Raw genomic sequence first — 21058 nt, forward strand, 5'->3', positions numbered from 1 at the left:
CCATTTGCTTTACAATGTACACATTTAGTCTCTGTTCTTGCAATGTGAAATATAGGATTTCTATCTCCATTTAATGGACAAAGAAACAGGGCTAGAATTAACTATCCAAGATGTTGAGTAATGGTATGAAGATTTGGAGCCAGAGCTATCGGAGCTCAACCCACATTCTTTCACTATGCCATATCCCTTTTAGTCACAATGCGAATCTGTGTATTTTCCAGAGGAAGAGATGGTATTCAGTTGGACGTGTCAGGAAGGAGTCAGGAATTAAGAAAATGTTTGTGACTAACCACAGCCATATTTACGCTTGCCTTTGTATTATTCTATTTAAAATATTTAAACAATCCATATACTAAATTTTAAAGAAACCTTGGAGATTGCCTACTTGTGGCTACTTAAAATTTTCTGTCAAGACATTGGGACATCAAAGGATTGTGAGAAGGTAAACCCAGGACCCACCACAAGTATCAAACGTTTTTCAAGTCAATCTTTGGTCTTAAAACTGTATATAATCTTTCATTTTACTTCATAATATGACTATTTCTATAAGTAATTTTTATTTCAAAACATAAACATATATCCAGCATTATGCTTCACCTTGGTGTCTCATATGCCTTGCTAGCTTCCTCTTAATCCAAGAGTTAGATTTTCCATAATTGGAAGAAAACTCAGTTGGGTTACCAGTCAGAGAGCCTTGCAAAGTTCAAGGTATTAGAATTCGATTCCAGTTCAAATGCGCTTATCTGTGAGTGACCAAGAGTCCACTGTTATCATCTGAGTTTAGGCTGTATTAATAATTAAAATTATTTTAATTGGGAAGTGAACAAAGGTTCCTCAGAAAATTATCCATGCAATTTAGATAATATGAGTTATAAAAACTGAGTTGAAGTGTGACTGAAACGCTTATCTGTGATATTTTGATCTCTTTCTGTGTGGGGCAGGAAACACCACATACTTTTATTTTATCCTCTCTTAACACTCCTTTAAAAAAACTCTCACCCTAAATGGAAAAAAGTTCTCAGCCAAAAGGAGTTTATTTTGTTTCTGTCTGAGTTTTGAGGGAGATGTCTAGTGGTGTTTATTGTTTCTAAAATTTTTGGCAGGACAAAGAAAAACATTTTTGCTTATAAAAACCATAGGGGAAATTTAAATTAATAAAAAGAGAGTGAGAGCAAGTTTAGGCCATTCCTTTGAAGCTGGCTAGGCAATTCAAAGTCACAGGGTAGGGCATCAAAGAACCACTGCCTAGAAAGGCCTCTCTCCACCAAATCAAGCTTAAATATATTTGGAAAAAATTGTATATCCAATACAACAAGCTTAAAATATTTTATTTCATATTGGCTGGGGTTAGAGTTATTGTCCTTTTCATTACTTCAACGTCATTTCTCCTTGTGTCTTTTTCCTTCCTGGTTGCCCTAGTTGATCTTTTCCAAGTCCCTTGTACATAAATATATCCTTCTCCAAATATCTTCCCTCTCATCTCTACTACCTCTGCCTTCTGATAATTTTTGCCACTGATTTAACTCAAAAAATGATATGTACGCATTATCATATACACAATGCCCCATACCTTTGTCTTGGTAAATTTGAAACAGAATTCCAACCAAAAACAGCAGGCAGAAAAACAACATATTTTTTAGCTTTAAAAGATAACGTCTTCGAGAGGAGTTGTGGAAGATGGCGGAAGACTAAGACAGATCACCTTCCTCCCCCACAGATATATCAGAAATACATCTACACGTGAAACTGCTCCTATAAAACACCCACTGAACGCTCGCAGAAGACCTCAGACCTCACAAAAGGCAAGAAACTCCCCATGTACCTGGGTAGGGCAAAAGAAAAAAGAAAAACAGAGACAAAAGAATAGGGACGGGACCTGCACCAGTGGGAGGGAGCTGTGAAGGAGGAAAGGTTTCCACACACTAGGAAGCCGCTTCACGGGCGGAGACTGCGGGTGGCGGAGGGGGAAAGCTTCGGAGCCACGGAGGAGAGCGCAGCAACAGGGGTGCGGAGGGCAAAGCGGAGAGATTCCCAAGCAGAGGATCAGTGCCGACCAGCACTCATCAGCCCGAGAGGCTTGTCTGCTCACCGGCCGGGGCGGGCAGGAGCTGGGAGCTGAGGCTTGGGCTTCGGTTGGATCGCAGGCAGAGGACTGGAGTTGGCGGCGTGAACACAGACTGCAGGGGGCTAGTGCGCCACGGCTAGCTGGGAGGGATTCCGGGAAAAAGTCTAGACCTGCCGAAGAGGCAAGAGAATTTTTCTTCCCTCTGTTTCCTGGAGAGGGGATTAAGAGCGCTGCTTAAAGGAGCTCCAGAGACGGACGCGAGCCACGGCTACCAGCGCGGACCCCAGAGACAAGCATGAGACGCTAAGGCTGCTGCTGCCACCACCAAGAAGCCTGTGTGCGAGCACAGGTCACTATCCCCACCACCTGGGGAGGTGGAAGCCTGTGCAGCCCGCCACTGCCAGGGTCCCGTGATCCAGGGACAACTTACCCGGGAGAACGCACGGCACGCCGCAGGCTGGTGCAACATCACGCTAGCCTCTGCCACCGCAGGCTCAACCCACATCTGTACCCCTGCCTCCCCCAGGCCTGAGTGAGCCAGAGCCCCTGAATCAGCGGCTCCTTTAACCCCTTCCTGCCTGAGCAAAGAACAGATGCCCTCAGGCGACCTACACGCAGAGGCAGCGCCAAATCCAAAGCAGAACCCCAGGAGCTTTGAGAACAAAGAAGAGAAAGGGAAATGTCTCACAGCAGCCTCAGGAGCAGAGGATTAAATCTCCACAAACAACTTTATGTACCCTGCCTCTGTGGAATACCTGAATAGAAAAGGAATCATCCCAAACTGAGGAGGTGGACGTTGGGAGCAAAATATATTATTTTTTCCCCTTTTCCTCTTTGTGTGAGGGTGTATGTGTATGCTTCTATGTGAGATTCTGTCTGTATAGCTTTGCTTTCACCATTTGTCCTAGGGTTCCGTCCATCCGTTTTTGTTTTTTTTAAAATTTTTTTTCTTAATATTTTTTATTTTAATTATTTTATTTTACCTTACTTTTTCTTTTATTTTATCCACTTCCTTCCTTCCTTCCTTCCTTCCTTCCTTCCTTCCTTCCTTCCTTCCTACCTTTCTTTCTTTCTTTCTTTCTTCCTTCCTTCCTTCCTTCCTTTCCTTTCTTTCTTTTTCTTTTTTTCTCCCTTTTATTCTGAGCCATATGGATGAAACGCTCTTGGTGCTCCAGCCAGGAGTCAGTGCTGTGCCACTGAGGTGGGACAGCCAACTTCAGGACACTGGTCCACAAGAGTCCCCCCAGCTCCACACGGTATCAAACGGCAAAAATCTCCCAGAGATCTCCATCTCAACACCAACACCCAGTTTCACTCAACGACCAGCAAGCTACAGTGCTGGACACCCTATGCCAAACAACTAGCAAGAAAGGAACACAACCCCACCCATTAGCAGAGAGGCTGCCTAAAATCATAATAAGGCCACAGACACCCCAAAACACACCACCAGACGTGGACCTGCCCACCAGAAAGACAAGATCCAGCCTCATCCACCAGAACACAGGCACTAGTCCCCTCCACCAGGAAGCCTACACAACCCACTGAAACAACCTTAGCCACTGGGGACAGACACCAAAAACAATGGGACCTACGAACCTGAAGCCTGCAAAAAGGAGACCTCAAACACAGTAAGATAAGCAAAATGAGAAGACAGAAAAACACACAGCAGATGAAGGAGCAAAGTAAAAACCCACCAGACCTAACAAATGAAGAGGAAATAGGCAGTCTACCTGAAAAAGAATTCAGAATAATGATAGTAAAGATGATCCAAAATCCTGGAAATAGAACAGAGAAAATGCAAGAAACGTTTAACAAGGACCTAGAAGAACTAAAGAGGAAACAAGCAATGATGAACAACACAATAAATGAAATTAAAAATACTTTAGAAGGGATCAATAACAGAATAACTGAGGAAGAAGAATGGATAAGGGACCTGGAAGATAAAATAGTGGAAATAACTACTGCAGAGCAGAATAAAGAAAAAAGAATGAAAAAAACTGAGGACAGTCTCAGAGACCTCTGGGACAACATTAAATGCACCAACATTCGAATTATAGGGGTCCCAGAAGAAGAAGAGAAAAAGAAAGGGACTGAGAAAATATTTGAAGAGATTATAGTTGAAAATTTCCCTAATACGGGAAAGGAAATAGTTAATCAAGTCCAGGAAGAACAGAGAGTCCAATACAGGATAAATCCAAGGAGAAACACACCAAGACACATATTAATCAAACTGTCAAAAATTAAGTACAAAGAAAAAATATTGAAAGCAGCAAGGGAAAAACAACAAATAACACACAAGGGAATCCCCATAAGGTTAACAGCTGAACTTTCAGCAGAAACTGTGCAAGCCAGAAGGGAGTGGCAGGACATACTGAAAGTGATGAAGGAGGAAAACCTACCAACAAGATTACTCTACCCAGCAAGGATCTCATTCAGATTTGATGGAGAAATTAAATCCTTTACAGACAAGCAAAAGCTGAGAGAGTTCAGCACCACCAAACCAGCTTTACAACAAATGCTAAAAGAACTTCTCTAGGCAAGAAACACAAGAGAAGGAAAAGACCTACAATAACAAACCCAGAACAATTAAGAAAATAGGAATAGGAACATACATATCGATAATTACCTTAAATGTAAATGGATTAAATGCTCCCACCAAAAGACACACACTGGCTGAATGGATACAAAAATAAGACCCATATATATGCTGTCTACCAGAGACACACTTCAGACCAAGGGGCACATACAGACTGAAAGTGAGGGGATGGAAAAAGGTATTCCATGCAAATGGAAATCAAAAGAAACCTGGAGTAGCAATTCTCGTATCAGACAAAATAGACTTTAAAATAAAGACTATTAAAAGAGACAAAGAGGACACTACATAATGATCAAGGGATCGATCCAAGAAGAAGATATAACAATTGTAAATATTTACACACCCAACATAGGAGCACCTCGATACATAAGGCAAATACTAACAGCCATAAGAGGGGAAATCGACAGTAACACAGTCATAGAGGGGACTTAAACACCCACTTTCACCAATGGACAGATCATCCAAAATGAAAATAAATAAGGAAACACAAGCTTTAAATGATACATTAAACAAGATGGACTTAATTGATATTTATAGGACATTCCATCCAAAAACAACAGAGTACACATTATTCTCAGGTGCCCATGGAACATTCTCCAGGATAGATCATATTTTGGGTCACAAATCAAGCCTTGGTAAATTTTAGAAAATTAAAATCATATCAAATATCTTTTCTGACCACAACACTATGAGACTAGATATCAATTACAGGAAAAGAGCTATAAAAAATACAAACATATGGAGTCTAAACAATACACTACTTAATAATCAAGTGATCACTGAAGAAATCAAAGAGGAAATAAAAAAATACCTAGAAACAAAAGACAATGGAGACACAACGACCCAAAACCTATGGGATGCAGCAAAAGCAGTTCTAAGAGGGAAGTTTATATCAATACAATCATACCTTAAGAAACAGGAAACATCTCAAATAAACAACCTAACATTGCATCTAAAGCAATAGGAGAAAGAAGAAATAAAAAAACCCAAAGTTAGCAGAAGGAAAGAAATCATAAAGATCAGATCAGAAATAAATGAAAAAGAAATGAAGGAAAAATCAATAAAACTAAAAGTAAGGGCTTCCCTGGTGGCGCAGTGGTTGAGAGTCCGCCTGCTAATGCAGGGGACGCGGGTTCGTGCCCCGGTCCAGGAAGAGCCCACATGCCACGGAGCGGCTGGGCCTATGAGCCATGGCTGCCGAGCCTGCGCGTCCGGAGCCTGTGCTCCGCAACGGGAGAGGCCACAGCAGTGAGAGGCCTGCGTACCGCAAAAAAAAAAAAAAAAACTAAAAGTAAAACTTAAGTAAAACTGAAAGTAAAAATCAATAAAACTAGAAGCTGCTTCTTTAAGATAAACAAAATTGATAAACCATTAGACAGACTCATCAAGGAAAAAAGGGAGAAGACTGAAATCAATAGAATTAGAAATGAAAAAGGATAAGTAACAAGTGACACTGCAGAAATACAAAGGATCATGAGAGATTACTACAAGCAACTCTATGCCAATAAAATGAACAACCTGGAAAAAACAGACAAATTCTTAGAAATGCACAACCTGCCGAGACTGAACCACGAAGAAATAGAAAATATGAACAGACCAATCACAAGCACTGAAATTGAAACTGTGATTTAAAATATTCCAACAAACAAAAGCCCAGGACCAGATGGCTTCACAGGCGAATTCTATCAAACATTTAGAGAAGAGCTAACACCTATCCTTCTCAAACTCTTCCAAAATATAGCAGAGGGAGGAACATGCCCAAACTCATTCTACGAGGCCACCATCACCCTGATACCAAAACCAGACAAAGATGTCACAAAAAAAGAAAACTACAGGCCAATATCACTGATGAACATAGGTGTAAAAATCCTCAACAAAATACTAGTAAACAGAATCCAACAGCACATGAAAAGGATCATACACCATGATCAAGTGGGGTTTATTCCAGGAATGCAAGGATTCTTCAATATATGCAAATCAATCAACATGATACACCACATTAACCAACTGAAGGAGAGAAACCATATGATCATCTCAATGGATGCAGAGAAAGCTTTTGACAAAATTCAACACCCATTTATGATAAAAACCCTGCAGAAAGTAGGCATAGAGGGAACTTTCCTCAACATAATAAAGGCCATATATGACAAACCCACAGCCGACATCATCCTCAATGGTGAAAAACTGAAACCATTTCCACTAAGATCAGGAACAACACAAGGTTGCCCACTCTCACCACTATTAGTCAACATAATTTTGGAAGTCTTAGCCACAGCAATCAGAGAAGAAAAAGAAATAAAAGGAATCCAAATTGGAAAAGAAGAAGTAAAGCTGTCACTGTTTGTAGATGACATGATACTCTACACAGAGAATCCTAAAGAAGCTACCAGAAAATTACTAGAGGTAATCAATGAATTTGGTAAAATAGGATACAACATTACTGCACAGAAATCTCTTGCATTCCTATACACTAATGATGAAAAATCTGAAAGTGAAATTAAGAAAACACTCCCATTTACCATTGTAACAAAAAGAATAAGATATCTAGGAATAAAACTACCTAAGGAGACAAAAGACCTGTATGCAAAGAATTATAAGACACTGATGAAAGAAATTAAAGATGATACAAATAGATGGAGAGATATACCATGTTCTCGGATTGGAAGAATCAACATTGGAAAAATGACTCTACTACCCAAAACAATCTACAGATTGAATGCAATCTGTACCAAACTACCACTGGCATTTTTCACAGAACTAGAACCAAAAATTTCACAATTTGCATGGAAACACAAAAGACCCCGAATAGCCAAAGCAATCTTGAGAAAGAAAAATGGAGCTGGAGGAATCAGGCTCCCTGACTTCAGACTATACTACAAAGCTACAGTAACCAAGACAGTATGGTACTGCCACAAAATCAGAAATATAGATCAATGGAACAGGATAGAAAGCCCAGAGATAAACCTATGCACATATGGCCACCTTATCTTTGATAAAGGAGGCAAGAATATACAGTGGAGAAAAGACCGCCTCTTCAATAAGTGGTGCTGGGAAAACTGGACAGCTACATATAAAAGTGTGAAATTAGAACATTCCCTAACACCATACACAAAAATAAACTCAAAATGGATTAAATACCTAAATATAAGGCCAGACACTATCAAACTCTTAGAGGAAAACATAGGCAGAACACTCTATGACATAAATCACAGCAAGATCCTTTTTGACCCACCTCCTAGAGAAATGGAAATAAAAAGAAAAATAAAGAAATGGAACCTAAAGTCACTTAAAAGCTTTTGCACAGCAAAGGAAACCATAAACAAGACCAAAAGACAACCCTCAGAATGGGAGAAAATATTTGCAAATGAAGCAACTGACAAATGATTAATCTCCAAGATTCACAAGCAGCTCATGCAGCTCAATAACAAAAAAGGAAACAACCCAACCCAAAAATGGGCAGAAGACCTAAACAGACATTTCTCCACATAAGATATACAGATTGCCAACAAACACATGAAAAAATGCTCAACATCATTAATCATTAGAGAAATGCAAATCAAAACTACAATGAGCGTTTCCCTGGTGTCGCAGTGGTTGAGAGTCCGCCTGCCGATGCAGGGGATGCGGGTTCGTGTCCCGGTCTGGGAGGATCCCACATGCCGCGGAGCGGGTGGGCCCATGAGCCATGGCCGCTGAGCCTGAGTGTCCGGAGCCTGTGCTCCGTAACGGGACAGGCCACAACAGTGAGAGGCCCGCATACAGCAAAGAAAAAAAAAAAATGAGATATCATCTCACACCAGTTAGAATGGCCATCATCAAAAAATCTAGAAACAATAAATACTGGAGAGGGTGTGGAGAAAAGAGAACCCTCTTGCACTGTTGAGGAGAATGTAAATTTGTACAGCAACTATGGAGAACAGTATGGAGCTTCCTTAAAAAACTAAAAATAGAACTATCATATGACCCAGCAATCCCACTACTGGACATATACCCTGAGAAAACCATAATTCAAAAAGAGTCATGTACCAAAATGTTCATTGCAGCTCTATTTACAATAGCCAGGACATGGAAGCAACCTAAGTGTCCATCATCGGATGAATGGATAAAGAAGATGTGGCACATATATACAATGGAATAATACTCAGCCATAAAAAGAAAAGAAATTGAGATATTTGTAGTGAGGTGGATGGACCCAGAGTCCGTCATACTGAGTGAGGTAAGTCAGAGAGGGAAAAACAAATACCGTATGTTAACACATGTATATGGAATCTAAGGGAAAAAAAAGTCATGAAGAACCTAGGGGTAAGATGGGAATAAAGACGCAGACCTAATAGAGAATGGACTTGAGGATATGGGGAGGGGAAGGGTAAGCTGTGACAAAGTGAGGGAGTGGCATGGACATATATACACTACCAAACGTAAAACAGATAGCTAGTGGGAAGCAGCCACATAGCACAGGGAGATCAGCTCGGTGGTTTGTGACCACTTAGAGGGCTGGGATAGGGAGGGTGGGAGGGAGGGAGATGCAAGAGGGAAGAGATATGGGAACATATGTTTATGTATAGCTGATTCACTTTGTTATACAGCAGAAACTAACACACCATTGTAAAGCAATTATACTCCAATAAAGATGTTAAAAAAATAATGTGTTCAAGAAAACTTAATCTGTAAATCTGTGTTCTTTAAACCTAATCCACTGGCATTTTATATTACATGTGTCAAATTGCACAATGAAAATTATAACAAAGAACTTCTTTTGACCTTCTCTTCAGGTTCTAAGGCCCCTAATAGAGGGATTTGACATAAAGAGGTCAGAGAAAAATTCCTAGAGGAAGTGATATGTAAACTCAGTTGTAGGATGAATAGAAAATATCTAGTTAAGAGTGGAAGAAGGAGTGTTCAAAGCAAAAGGAGCAATATATGCGAATAGTGAGTATGAAGGATGGGAAGAAAGCCAATTGGGCTGCATGAGAGGAAGCAGAGGAAGACTGGTACAAGATGAAGCTAGAGCAGGAGGTAGAGGTTGCATGACACAGGGTTCTGAAGGCCATGGTAAGACTTCTACCCTTTATCCTGAAAGCAGTATGTATCATTACAGGGTAGCAAGCAGAGGGGGGGAACATGATCAGAAACGTATTTGGACAGATCACTCTGCAATACAGTATGGAGAATGGATTAAAGGAAAGTTTAGAGAAGTTTGGGGGAATCAGCTTGTGGGCTATTGAGAATCCCACGATTGCAATAAGTACAGAAGGGAATGTTGTGTTGGCCATGCACATGAAAAAACAAATCTGAGATATATTTAGGAAATGTGACTGACAGGGCCTAGTGATGCTGTAGATATGGAAGGTGAGGAAGAATGCTGTGTCCAAGATGACAACTGTTATTTGCTTGTAAAAATAAAAGGATTGAAGTGCCATTCATGGAGATCAGGAAAGCTGAGAAAGGAACTGAGGGAGAATATTATGAGTTTATTATTTTTTATATCCTATAGCTGAGGTGATTTTGAGATTGCCAAAAAGGGATATCAGAGAAGGGGCCTGGGTAAGTGCATCTGTTCTCTCTGTATAGCTAATAATAATTGAAGTCATAAAGGTGAATGAAAACATAAGAGGTGAAAACAGGAGAGATTCTACCATTAAGCTTAAGGAACTTCAATATTTAATGGCCTATAGTGATGAGCCCAACAACAAATACAGTGAGGTCGGAAGAAAATGAAATGGTACTGTTGCAAGAAATTCAAAAGGTGAGAATTTCACAATGCAAGAAAGTAGAAGATAGAGCTGAATGTTACTGAGAGGCAGACTAAGAAGGGTATTAAAAATATTCTTTGGACTGAGACAGGAATGTGATTACTGATCTTCTCAGTAACTGTTTTGGTAGAGATGAGGTGCCTGATGCCAGATCAGTTTGAGGAGTAAGATAATAAATGAATGCAGCAATCATACACACCTCGTTTGAGAACACTGTATTAGGATTTTCTTGCTCTATATTTTGGTGAAATGACACCAAAACTCATATCCATGTTAGAAACATGAGTATTAATCAAGATTCATACTTCTAATTTACTATTCTACTCTCAGTTTGATTTGAAATCTGCAAAGTTTTGTCCTTAAAGACCTATGGCAAGAAGCATCTTAGACTAGAAGGAATGTTAGCCATGGATTTGAATCCCAAATCTATCAATGACTAGCTGTAAACCCTGAGTAAGCTACTTAACCTCTCTAAGCCCTTATTACCTCATCATAAAACATAACTAATAAAATCTCTCTCACAGAACTTCTTACAAATTAGAGAGATTACTGTAAAGTGTTTATTAAAATGAAAGTCATTTTAAATACTAAAATTAGACATTTTTTACCCTTGTCTCCTTTTCCTTCCCCTATCAATACTTATGTTCGGGTTTTCATCAACTTTTGCCTGGTTTGCTTCACTTCTGTCCTAACTAGCCTCTCTTCAATTCTCTTCCAGACTGTTGCCAGGATGAACTTTCTAAAAGGCAAGCATGATCATATTGCTGCCTTGCTCAAAGCCCTTCAATAGTTGCCCCTAGCTTCCAGAATAAAGTTCAGATTTATCAGATTATCATCCAGGGTCCATCATGTCGTGATGCTTGCCCTAAAATCCTAGCTGTTTCCTGCCATTTGCCCATGTAAACACTTCCAATCAACCCCACAGAACTTCTTGCCGTTCTCAAACAAATAGACTGTATTCCTCACATTATCACACAGATAGTTCCCACTGTTCAGAGAGCTCTTCTTCCTATTCCTTCTTCAAAACTAAACTGAATCTCCACTGTAAAGATTTTCTTGAATCTGACTGGTACGGATTTTCTCTATGCTCCAATAGCATCCTGTGCATTTTCCTCTCTTGTATATGGGTTAAAGCACAGACATTGGGTAGATTGCCTGGGTTCAAATATTGGCTCTGATATTAGTTGTGTGTCTGTAAGCTAATTATTTTACTCTCTCTGTGACCCACTTTTCTCATCTGTAAAATTAGGGACATATTAAAAGCGTTACCTTTTTGGATTGTAATAAGGAATAAATACATGTAAAGCATTTAACACTCAACTGTTAGATGTTAATATGGAGGTAGCATGACAGCTGTTAGCTGTTAACACAGAGGTCTTGATAGCCTACCATACTATGAGCTCCTTGGATGAAAGGCCTTCTATTGTTTGCTTTTATAATACCAATATGTCACAGTTGCTCTAATGTCTATTGCTGCTCAAGTAATACTGAATAATGAAGTAAGCAGATGTAATAAAGAATAAATTTCAGTACATTTCATCTGAGATCTGAAAGCACCTATATGAAACAAGGACTAATATGGACACTGAGAAAAATCTCTTCCTTTGTATTAATAAATTAAGGAAAAGTGCCTTTCTAACATGGCTGTATGCTTACATCCCATTATTTACTGTTTGCTGAAGAAATGAACTATTGTAAATACCAGAAATAAACATTCCTTGAAGAGAGATAAATTACGCTTTATGGGAATTTGAATGTCTTAATTGTAAATTTACTGTTATTAACAGAATAATCATTTCTTAAAGCATCATTATTCATATAAATTAGATATATATTCAATAAAAAATCTAGTTTCCATTTTTAAAAGGTATTATATATAGTTAATATGTATTATATATAGTATTATTATTATTAAATTTTCTAGTGTGCTCACATGAAATATTCAGGTGTCAATTAAGCATATTATGAATGGCCCAAAATGTGGTATACACTGTGGTCACTAAAAATATCGGTGTACTTACTTATATAAGAATAAATGGAATAAAAAATGGTTTGGTTTCCAAATTTATTTTATATAATCTGAACTGAGCTCAGCAGTTCAGAGCATATTCTCTAATTTCTAGTGAATCAATTTCAACAATCTGTCATTCTTCACAGTAAGGTCAATTCTCAGGAATCAGAATTACTTGTTTTACAAATTACATGAATAATTTATGAGTGACCATCTTAGAAGATTTTGCTCTCACCAAACAAGACAAACTGATAAGTGGCCATGAGCTAACTTACGTGTGTGAAGCATAGTAAATACTTCTCAGTTCCTATTTTATAACAATGTCTTTTGTCATACTAGAAGATTTTGCAAAGGAAAAGTGCAGTTCCAAAGTTTTTAATTTAAGAAAACAGAATCATGATCCACAAAGCCAAAATATCAACACAAACTTTTTTTTTAATGGTCACTTATCAGTATAGAATCTAAGGCCATACATAACCTTTTGAAGATTCTTTTTCTCCAAATAACTTTTCTATTCTAAACCTACCTATGACCTGGTTGACATGGACCCTTGCTTCAAAATCATAACCCACTGAGAAGAGTTTTGACCTCTTTACCTTGCTCATGGCCAAGTCCTGGTGTTTTCCTTATTCTTCCCTTGAGTTCTTGAAACTTCTAGTCAATTTGATATTTTATCACTTGCTTCACATACTATTGGTTGCTCTATACTCAACTTTCATATCTGACATTAAACATTACTCCCCCAATGACCAAAATTCCCAAATCTGATTTACCTTGCTCCTTGGACCTGTGCCTGCTGTGGTCACTTATCCAGCAAGAAGCCTAGCAGAACTCCATCCCTGGGAATAAAGATAAGATAATTTTTAAAGACAGGGAATAGAGAGTTTTGAGTATGCATACATTTCTAGACATAAAGTATATTAAATTACTTTTCTCCAAGTTTGAAACATACTGATTTAAGCATTAATACTGAAAGGCAAGTTTAGATTTTAATATTCACCTTAAGTAGCAAAATGCATGTTTTAAAAAATAACTTTGCAGGAGTTTGAAAAATTGAGAATTATTCTAATAGATATGATCTAAGACTACATAAATATGAAAAAACATATTCCACATATTTATCCATTAAATGCAGAACTTGAGCAAAGGAAATATTAAGACTGAAAAATTAGATCAAAAATGTTTTTAAAAAAGCATTCAAATCAACATTTCGGCTATGCTGAGCTGAGCAAGATAGACCTAGCCTTTTATGGGTACTTGTTTTCAAATTATATTCCATAATTATCACCAAATGTTTTATATTCCTGAATAGGAAAAAATAAATAATCACACAAGTCACTTTAAAATATGTGTTATTTACTAACAGAAACAGAAGCTGTTTAAAGTAGAATTATGGATGTCAACAATATAAATAATTCTGCTCTAAAATATAAAATTACCCATATTTTATCATAATAGGTATAATGTGAAAAAATTTATCCTGACTTCATTTTTCACAATATCAATCTCTAAAACGATTTTATTAGTAATAAAAACATTAACTACACAATCCTATCTTGCATTTTTCTCCCAAGAAAATGCTACAGTATCTTATTTTAATATTTTGAAATTTCTCAAGCATCTGTTGAATTTGGAAAATATGGTCTAAATATGCCAGGGACACATATAACTGTCTATAGTCAAAAAATGATAAGAATTCATAGGAAACATGGTTTATGGAGTGTGATATTTCAGCCATATTTTGTTTGAGCTATAATCATAATTATTAATATTAAGCACGATCATTGTTTCTTACTCAAAATCACCTTATGATTTTGACAGAATCATCAAAACCTTTTGGTTGTTTTCCTGAATTAGGTAGATTTTGACATCAGTAGTATTAAGACCATAGCAACCAAAATGGATTGATTACCTGCTCATTTTTACAGGCAGAACCAGATTCCATTTCAGAAACAATGTGTTCTTTAAATTTGGGTACTGGAACATATTTAAGGGACCTTGGGTATTTTCATTTATTGCACTTTCCGTGTCAACTTCTTTCATAGTAGATACCGAATACAGTCAAAAGTTCACAAAATCAGATACGTAAAATACAACTTTGTTTATAACTGCAGTTACTGTTATTGAGATCCCAATTCCATGGATATCAAAAATGTTTAACTCTACCAATTCATGGTAATTAAATTATTTCTGCTTGAAAAATGAGTCTCTCAGAATTCCACCACCCACACACACCACCACCATCACCAAGCACACACAAACATACAGAGGTGTGGTTCGCCTTAATTTCTCACTGAGTCATCGAAATCCTAGGGTGGAGCTATATATCATCCCAGCATTAGAAGCGAGGCATATGGTCCTCATGCCAGTTTCTGGCTTCTCTGGTCTACATGGAAATGTAGTTTAAATTTATCTGGCCCTCACTACTCTATTACCTTCACTGATCCAGTTCATGTCTCCGTAACACTGTTTTAATTGTCAGAACCATATAATGCACATCCTCTTTGTCCCAAACATAAGTCTTATTCTGGTACCTTGATCCTCCCAACAATTCTGAACCTTTGGTGGGGATTGGTTGCTCAGGAACATTGGTTATTGTCCCACACTACTCTGGGAGTTCATGACTTTATATAGTTGAACTCATACTGATGTGACTAAGAATCTCCTTCAATCACTGCTACACTAATCCTGGGTGAAATTTGGATAGTGGGTTTTCCCATAAAACTTGCTGATTTCTTTATTATACTGTGGGAAGCCAAGTAATTAGTCTTTTCTGGAGGTTTACTTCATCTCCTCCACTTTTTGGGGCTTGGTCCAAAACTCAGGGGATGGGCATTTCCCAGAGAAACATTGTTTCTAAGGTCTAGTCACATTCCTTTGTGATCTCTCTTGCCATAAGCTAATCAGTCTAAACCTCACTTTCCTACCCTAACATATCAATTCTTGGCTCAAATTCCATCAGGCACTGGCTCTTCATACTTAAATGGAAGCTTCTGGCAGTGAAAGAAAAATACACATTTTTACCTTAAGCACAAATTTCTTGCAATTAAAATCCAGTCTTTTCAAAACATTGTCTCCACCATAGGTTTTCAGACATTGAGAGATGAAGAATTTGACTCCCTGTTTTTTTTTTCCCTTTTGTTTTATTCTTATCATCTCTGTCCTGAAGATACAGTTTATAGAAATACTTCCTGCTGCCTCAGAGGCTGAGCCATGAGAAAGGAATGGAAAAACTTGGTTTCAATATCAAAACTCTGCCCAGTGCACTTGCCACTCTCAAAGTAATTTAGACTAGACTCAAGAGCATGGGTATTTAATGGCCCACTCACATGTGCTTTTTGCCTCTGTAGTTGTTCACAGGGTTCCCTCAAGTTCTTCCCTCCAGGTTTGTATAGTCAAATCCAAGCTATTCTAAGCTCAAGTCAAATGCTGCCTCTTCCATGAAGCATCTCTAGTCAACAGAAATAGTCAAGATGGTCTCTTCTTCACTAGCAATTATTATGGTGTCATATCTGTACCACTGTTATGAAAAACTTCAGACCTATATTGGAATACTCTTGTTATATGTTTTTTCTTACATATTTCTTTAGTAATATTTTAAGTTCCCTAAATATAGTAATTGTGTCTGAGTCCTGTATTTATCACTAGCCATGATTGTATTTGAATGAGATATTACATCAGTTTACTTCATAAATTGATCAAACCATTTAGCTTTCTCCAAGGCCTATTAAAATATACAGTATGTATTCTAATATTAAAATACATAATTATATGTTAGTTTCCTAGAGCTGCTGTAACAAAGTACCACAAACTACATGGCTTAAAAGAACAGAAATTTGTTCTCTCAATAGTTCTGGAGACAAAGAAGGCCAAAATCAAGGTGTCAACAAGGCCATGCTTCCTCTGACACCTGTAAGGGTGAAATCCTTCCTTGCCTCCTAGTTTCTGGTGGTGGCCGTTAATCCATAGTGTTTCTGGGCTTGCAACTGCATTACTTCAATCTCTGCCTCTGTTGTCACATGGCTTTCTCCTTGTCTGTTTCTGTCTTCACATGGCTATCCTCCTTTTTGTGTGTGTCTTTGTCCAAATTTCCCTCTTAAGGACACCAGTCGTCTGAATTAGGGCCCACCCTAATGACCTTATCTTAATTTGATTATATCTGCAAAGACCCTATTTTAAATAAGTCCACATTCCATAGAAACCATGGATTTGGACTTCAACATATCTTTCTGGGGAGATACAATTCAACCCATAACAACAGTTGGTGATGTTTGACACGTAGTAAATATTTAAAATATATTTGAAGAATAAAAAACAGTTGGTTTAAAAATGAGGCGTTTCCATAATTTAACATACCTACTTTATATATGCCAGCTTATCAGCAACATGTAGCAGCATAATCCTTGCATTAATAAAATGGTCCATTTGAATTTAAACAAGTCTCCCTCCATATTACTGCCTAGTAGTTCACATTCCCCCTGAAAACGTCCTTCATTTTTATTTTAAAGCTTTTGATCTGAAACTGACTGCTACTGTGAATTTCCTGTTAAAGGTCCAAATCAAATCCATTTAATCAGTAATGGAATTGGGCCCATTAATCTATTTCACTACACATCACAGAGAAAAATCAAACTGAAAAGAAATAAAAAATGATGCTGTACAATATATTCACTTGCTTCTCTTAACCCAAGCCCTTGGTTCAGCTGTCCAATTTCATTGGAAATGACTGAAGATAATGGATATTTATCAGCCTTATATTGTGTCTAGATAGTTGTTGAAGCATCTCTATGAGATACACCACGGTACTGACATAAAAATATTAAAAACCTAGCTGTGAAAACTGAATAGCACTGCACCACATAAATGGTATTTGTGGTTACTGATAAGATATAAAAATTCAAGGGTGAGTAATATTGTGGATGAATTGATATCTGAGTGGTGATCTCAATTAAAATTGCTTAAAATAAAAGAGTGAATGATTAAATATTATCACATTCCTACTGCAAAGTACTAAACTCCCACAATATTAAGTTCTTTCCAGTTGTATCATTTATATTTGGCATTATTTTAAAGTACCATTCAAAATAATTTAGGTGCTGGGAAAACTGGACAGCTACATGTAAAAGAAAGAAATTAGAACACTCCCCAACACCATACACAAAAATAAACTCAAAATGGATTAAAGACCTAAATGTAAGGCCAGACAATATAAAGCTCTTGGAGGAAAACATAGGCAGAACACTCTTTGACATAAAGCGCAGTAAGATCTTTTTTGACCCACTGCCTAGAGTAATGAAAATAAAAACAAAAATAAACAAATGGGACCTAATGACACTTAAAAGCTTTTGAACAGCAAAGGAAACCATAAACAAGACCAAAAGACAACCCTCAAAATGGGAGAAAATATTTGCAAACGAAGGAACTGACAAGGGATTAATCTCAAACAGCGCATGAAGCTTAATAATAAAAAATACAAACAACCCAATCCAAAAATGGGCAGAAGACCTAAACAGACATTTCTCCGAAGAGGACGTACAGATGGCCAAAAAGCACATGAAAAGATGCTCAACATCACTAATCATTAGAGAAATGCAAATCAAAACTACAATGAGGTACCACCTCACACCAGTCAGAATGGCCATCATCAAAAAATCTACAAACAATAAATGCTGGAGAGGGTGTGGAGAAAAGCGAATGCTCTTGCACTGTTGGTGGGAATGTAAATTGATACAGCCACTATGGAGAACAGTATGGAGGTTCCTTAAAAAACTGAAAATAGAACTACCATTGACTCAACAATGCTACTCCTGAGCATATTCCCGAAAACCATAATTCAACAAATTACATGCAGGAATATTCATCGCAGCTCTATTTACAATAGCCAGGACATGGGAGCAACCTAAATGGCCATCAACAGAGGAATGAATAAAGAAGATGTGGCACATATATACAATGGAATATTATTCAGCCATTAAAAGGAATGAAATTGGGTCATTTATAGAGAGGTGGATGGACATAGAGACTGTTTGTGACACAGAGTGAAGTAAATCAGAAAGAGAAAAACAAATACCATACATTAACACATATATGTGGAACCTGGAAAAATGGTATAGATGAACTTATTTGCAATGCAGAAATAGAGACACACATGTAGAGAACAAACATATGGATACCAAGGGGGGAAATGGGGGATGGGATGGATTGGGGGATTGGGACTGACATATATATACTGCTGTGTATAAAATAGATAACTAATGAGAACAGACTGTATAGCACAGGGAACTCTACTCAAGGCTCTGTGGTGACCCAAATGAGAAGGATATCGAAGGAAGAGGGGATGTATGTATACATGTGGCTGATTCACTTTCTGTACAGCAGAAACTAACACAACATTGTAAAGGAACTATACTCTAATAAAAGAAATTCTTTATAGCCATGGTAAGAGATCCATATGGCATTTACAACATAGCAAGCAACACACAAGAAAGTAGCACAGAGATAATGTTTGATATAATTTCGAAAGCATTTCCACCTGCAAGTGTAATATAACTCTTAAAGAACCACTAATAAAGTGTCTTGAATATTCATATTAATTCTAAACCTCAGTGAGAAAATATACTGGTAAAGAGTAAAAAAAGGAAGAATTAGTCAGAAATACATTTCACAACTATGAACTTTTTCATACGACAATACAAAATAGATGACTACATGTTTCTAAATATCATATTTCATTTCACAAAGTATATATTGTTATTCACCATTATAAAATTTGAAACTCTGATGACAAAGACAACTGAAATCTCTTTTTTTTAACATCTTTATTGGAGTATAATTGCTTTACAGTGTTGTGTTAGTTTCTGCTGTATAATAAAGTGAATCAGCTATACATATACATATATCCCCATACCCCTCCCTCCTGCATCTTCCTCCCACCCTCCCTACCCCACCCCTCTAGGTGATCAAAAAGCACCGAGCTGATCTCCCTGTGCTAGGCAGCTGCTTCCCACTAACCTTCTACTTTACATTTGGTAGTGTATATATGACAATGCTACTCTCTTACTTCGTCCCAGCTTACCCTTCCCCCCACCGTGTCCTCAAGTCCATTCTCTACATCTGCGTCTTTATTCCTGTCCTGCCCCTAGGTTTGTCAGAAACATTTTTCTTTTTTAGATTCCAAATATATGTGTTACCATACAGTACTTGTTTTTCTCTTTCTGACTTACTTCATTCTGTATGACAGACTCTAGGTCCATCCACCCCACTACAAATAACTCAATTTCGTTTCTTTTTATGGCTGAGGAATATTTCATTTTATATATGTGCTACATCTTCTTTATCCATTCATCTGTCGATGGACACCTAGGTTGCTTCCATGTCCTGGCTATTGTAAATGGTGCTGCAATGAACAGTGCAGTATATGACTCTTTTTTTTTTTTCTTTTTTTTGCGGTACGTGGGCCTCTCACTGCTGTGGCCTCTCCCGTTGCAGAGCACAGGTTCCGGACACACAGGCTCAGTGGCCACGGGCCCAGCCACTCCGCAACATGTGGGATCCTCCCGGACTGGGGCACAAACCTGTGTCCCCTGCATTGGCAGGCGGACTCTCAACCACTGCGCCACCAGGGAAGCCCTATGACTCTTTTTGAATTACTGTTTTCTCAGGGTATATGCCCAGTAGTCGGATTGCTGGGTCGTATGGTAGTTCTATTTTTAGTTTTTTAAGGAACCACCATACTGTTCTCCATAGTGGCTGTATCAATTTACATTCCTACCAACAGTACAAGAGTGTTCCCTTTTCTCCACACCCTCTCCAGCATTTATTGTTTCTAGATTTTTTGATGATGGCCATTCTGACGGGTGTGAGGTGATACCTCATTGTAGTTTTGATTTGCATTTCTCTAATGATTAGTGGTGTTAAGCATCCTTTCATGTGTTTGTTGGCAATCTGTGGAGAAATGTCTATTTAGATGTTCTGCCACTTTTGTATGGGGTTGTTTGTTTTTTTGATATTGAGCTTCATGAGCTGCGTGTATATTTTGGAGATTAATCCTTTGTCAGTTGCTTCATTAGCAAATATTTTCTCCCATTTTGAGGGTTGTCTTTTCTTCTTGTTTCTGGTTCCCTTTGCTGTGCAAAAGCTTCTAAGTTTCGTTAGACCCCATTTGTTTATTTTTGTTTTTATTTCCATTTCTCTAGGAGGTGGGTCAAAAAGGATCTTGCTGTGATGTATGTCAAAGAGTGTTCTTCCTATGTTTTCCTCTAAGAGTTTTATAGTGTCTGGCCTTACATTTAGGTCTTTAATCCATTTGGAGTTTATTTTTGTGTATGGTGTTAGGGAGTGTTCTAATTTCTTTTTTTTACACGTAGCTATCCAGTTTTCCCTCTACCATTTTTTGAAGAGGCTGTCTTTTCTCCATTGTATATTCTTGCCTCCTTTATCAAAGGTAAGGTGACCATATGTGCGTGGGTTTATCTCTGGGCTTTCTATCCTGTTCCATTGACCTATATTTCTGTTTTTGTGCCAGTACCATAATATCTTGATTACTGTAGCTTTGTAGTATAGCCTGAAGTCAGGGAGCGTGATTCCTCCAGCTCTGGTTTTCGTTCTCAAGATTGCTTTGGCACTTTGGGGTC

General features: G+C 37.9%; 1 protein-coding gene across 3 annotated transcripts in view; it reads right to left on the bottom strand.

Moving 5' to 3' along the window:
- The window catches only part of TMTC2 (transmembrane O-mannosyltransferase targeting cadherins 2), an 847045-nt gene that overhangs the window by 48688 nt on the left and 777299 nt on the right, over positions 1-21058 (bottom strand). Inside the window, exons 13-14 of one of the 3 annotated variants that reach the window (XM_032645685.1) lie at positions 13199-13264; positions 5858-5884 (exon numbers count right to left, since the gene is read on the bottom strand). In XM_032645685.1, coding sequence (XP_032501576.1) covers positions 13232-13264 — 33 coding nt within the window. In that variant the 3' untranslated portion in view covers positions 5858-5884; positions 13199-13231. Of the gene's footprint in view, positions 1-5857; positions 5885-8356; positions 8380-13198; positions 13265-21058 lie in introns of those variants that run through there. The other 2 variants (XM_032645686.1, XR_004351770.1) reach the window with 2 other exon arrangements.

Source organism: Phocoena sinus, chromosome 10 (genome assembly GCF_008692025.1).
Source record: "Phocoena sinus isolate mPhoSin1 chromosome 10, mPhoSin1.pri, whole genome shotgun sequence".
NCBI classification, from domain to species: Eukaryota; Metazoa; Chordata; class Mammalia; order Artiodactyla; family Phocoenidae; genus Phocoena; species Phocoena sinus.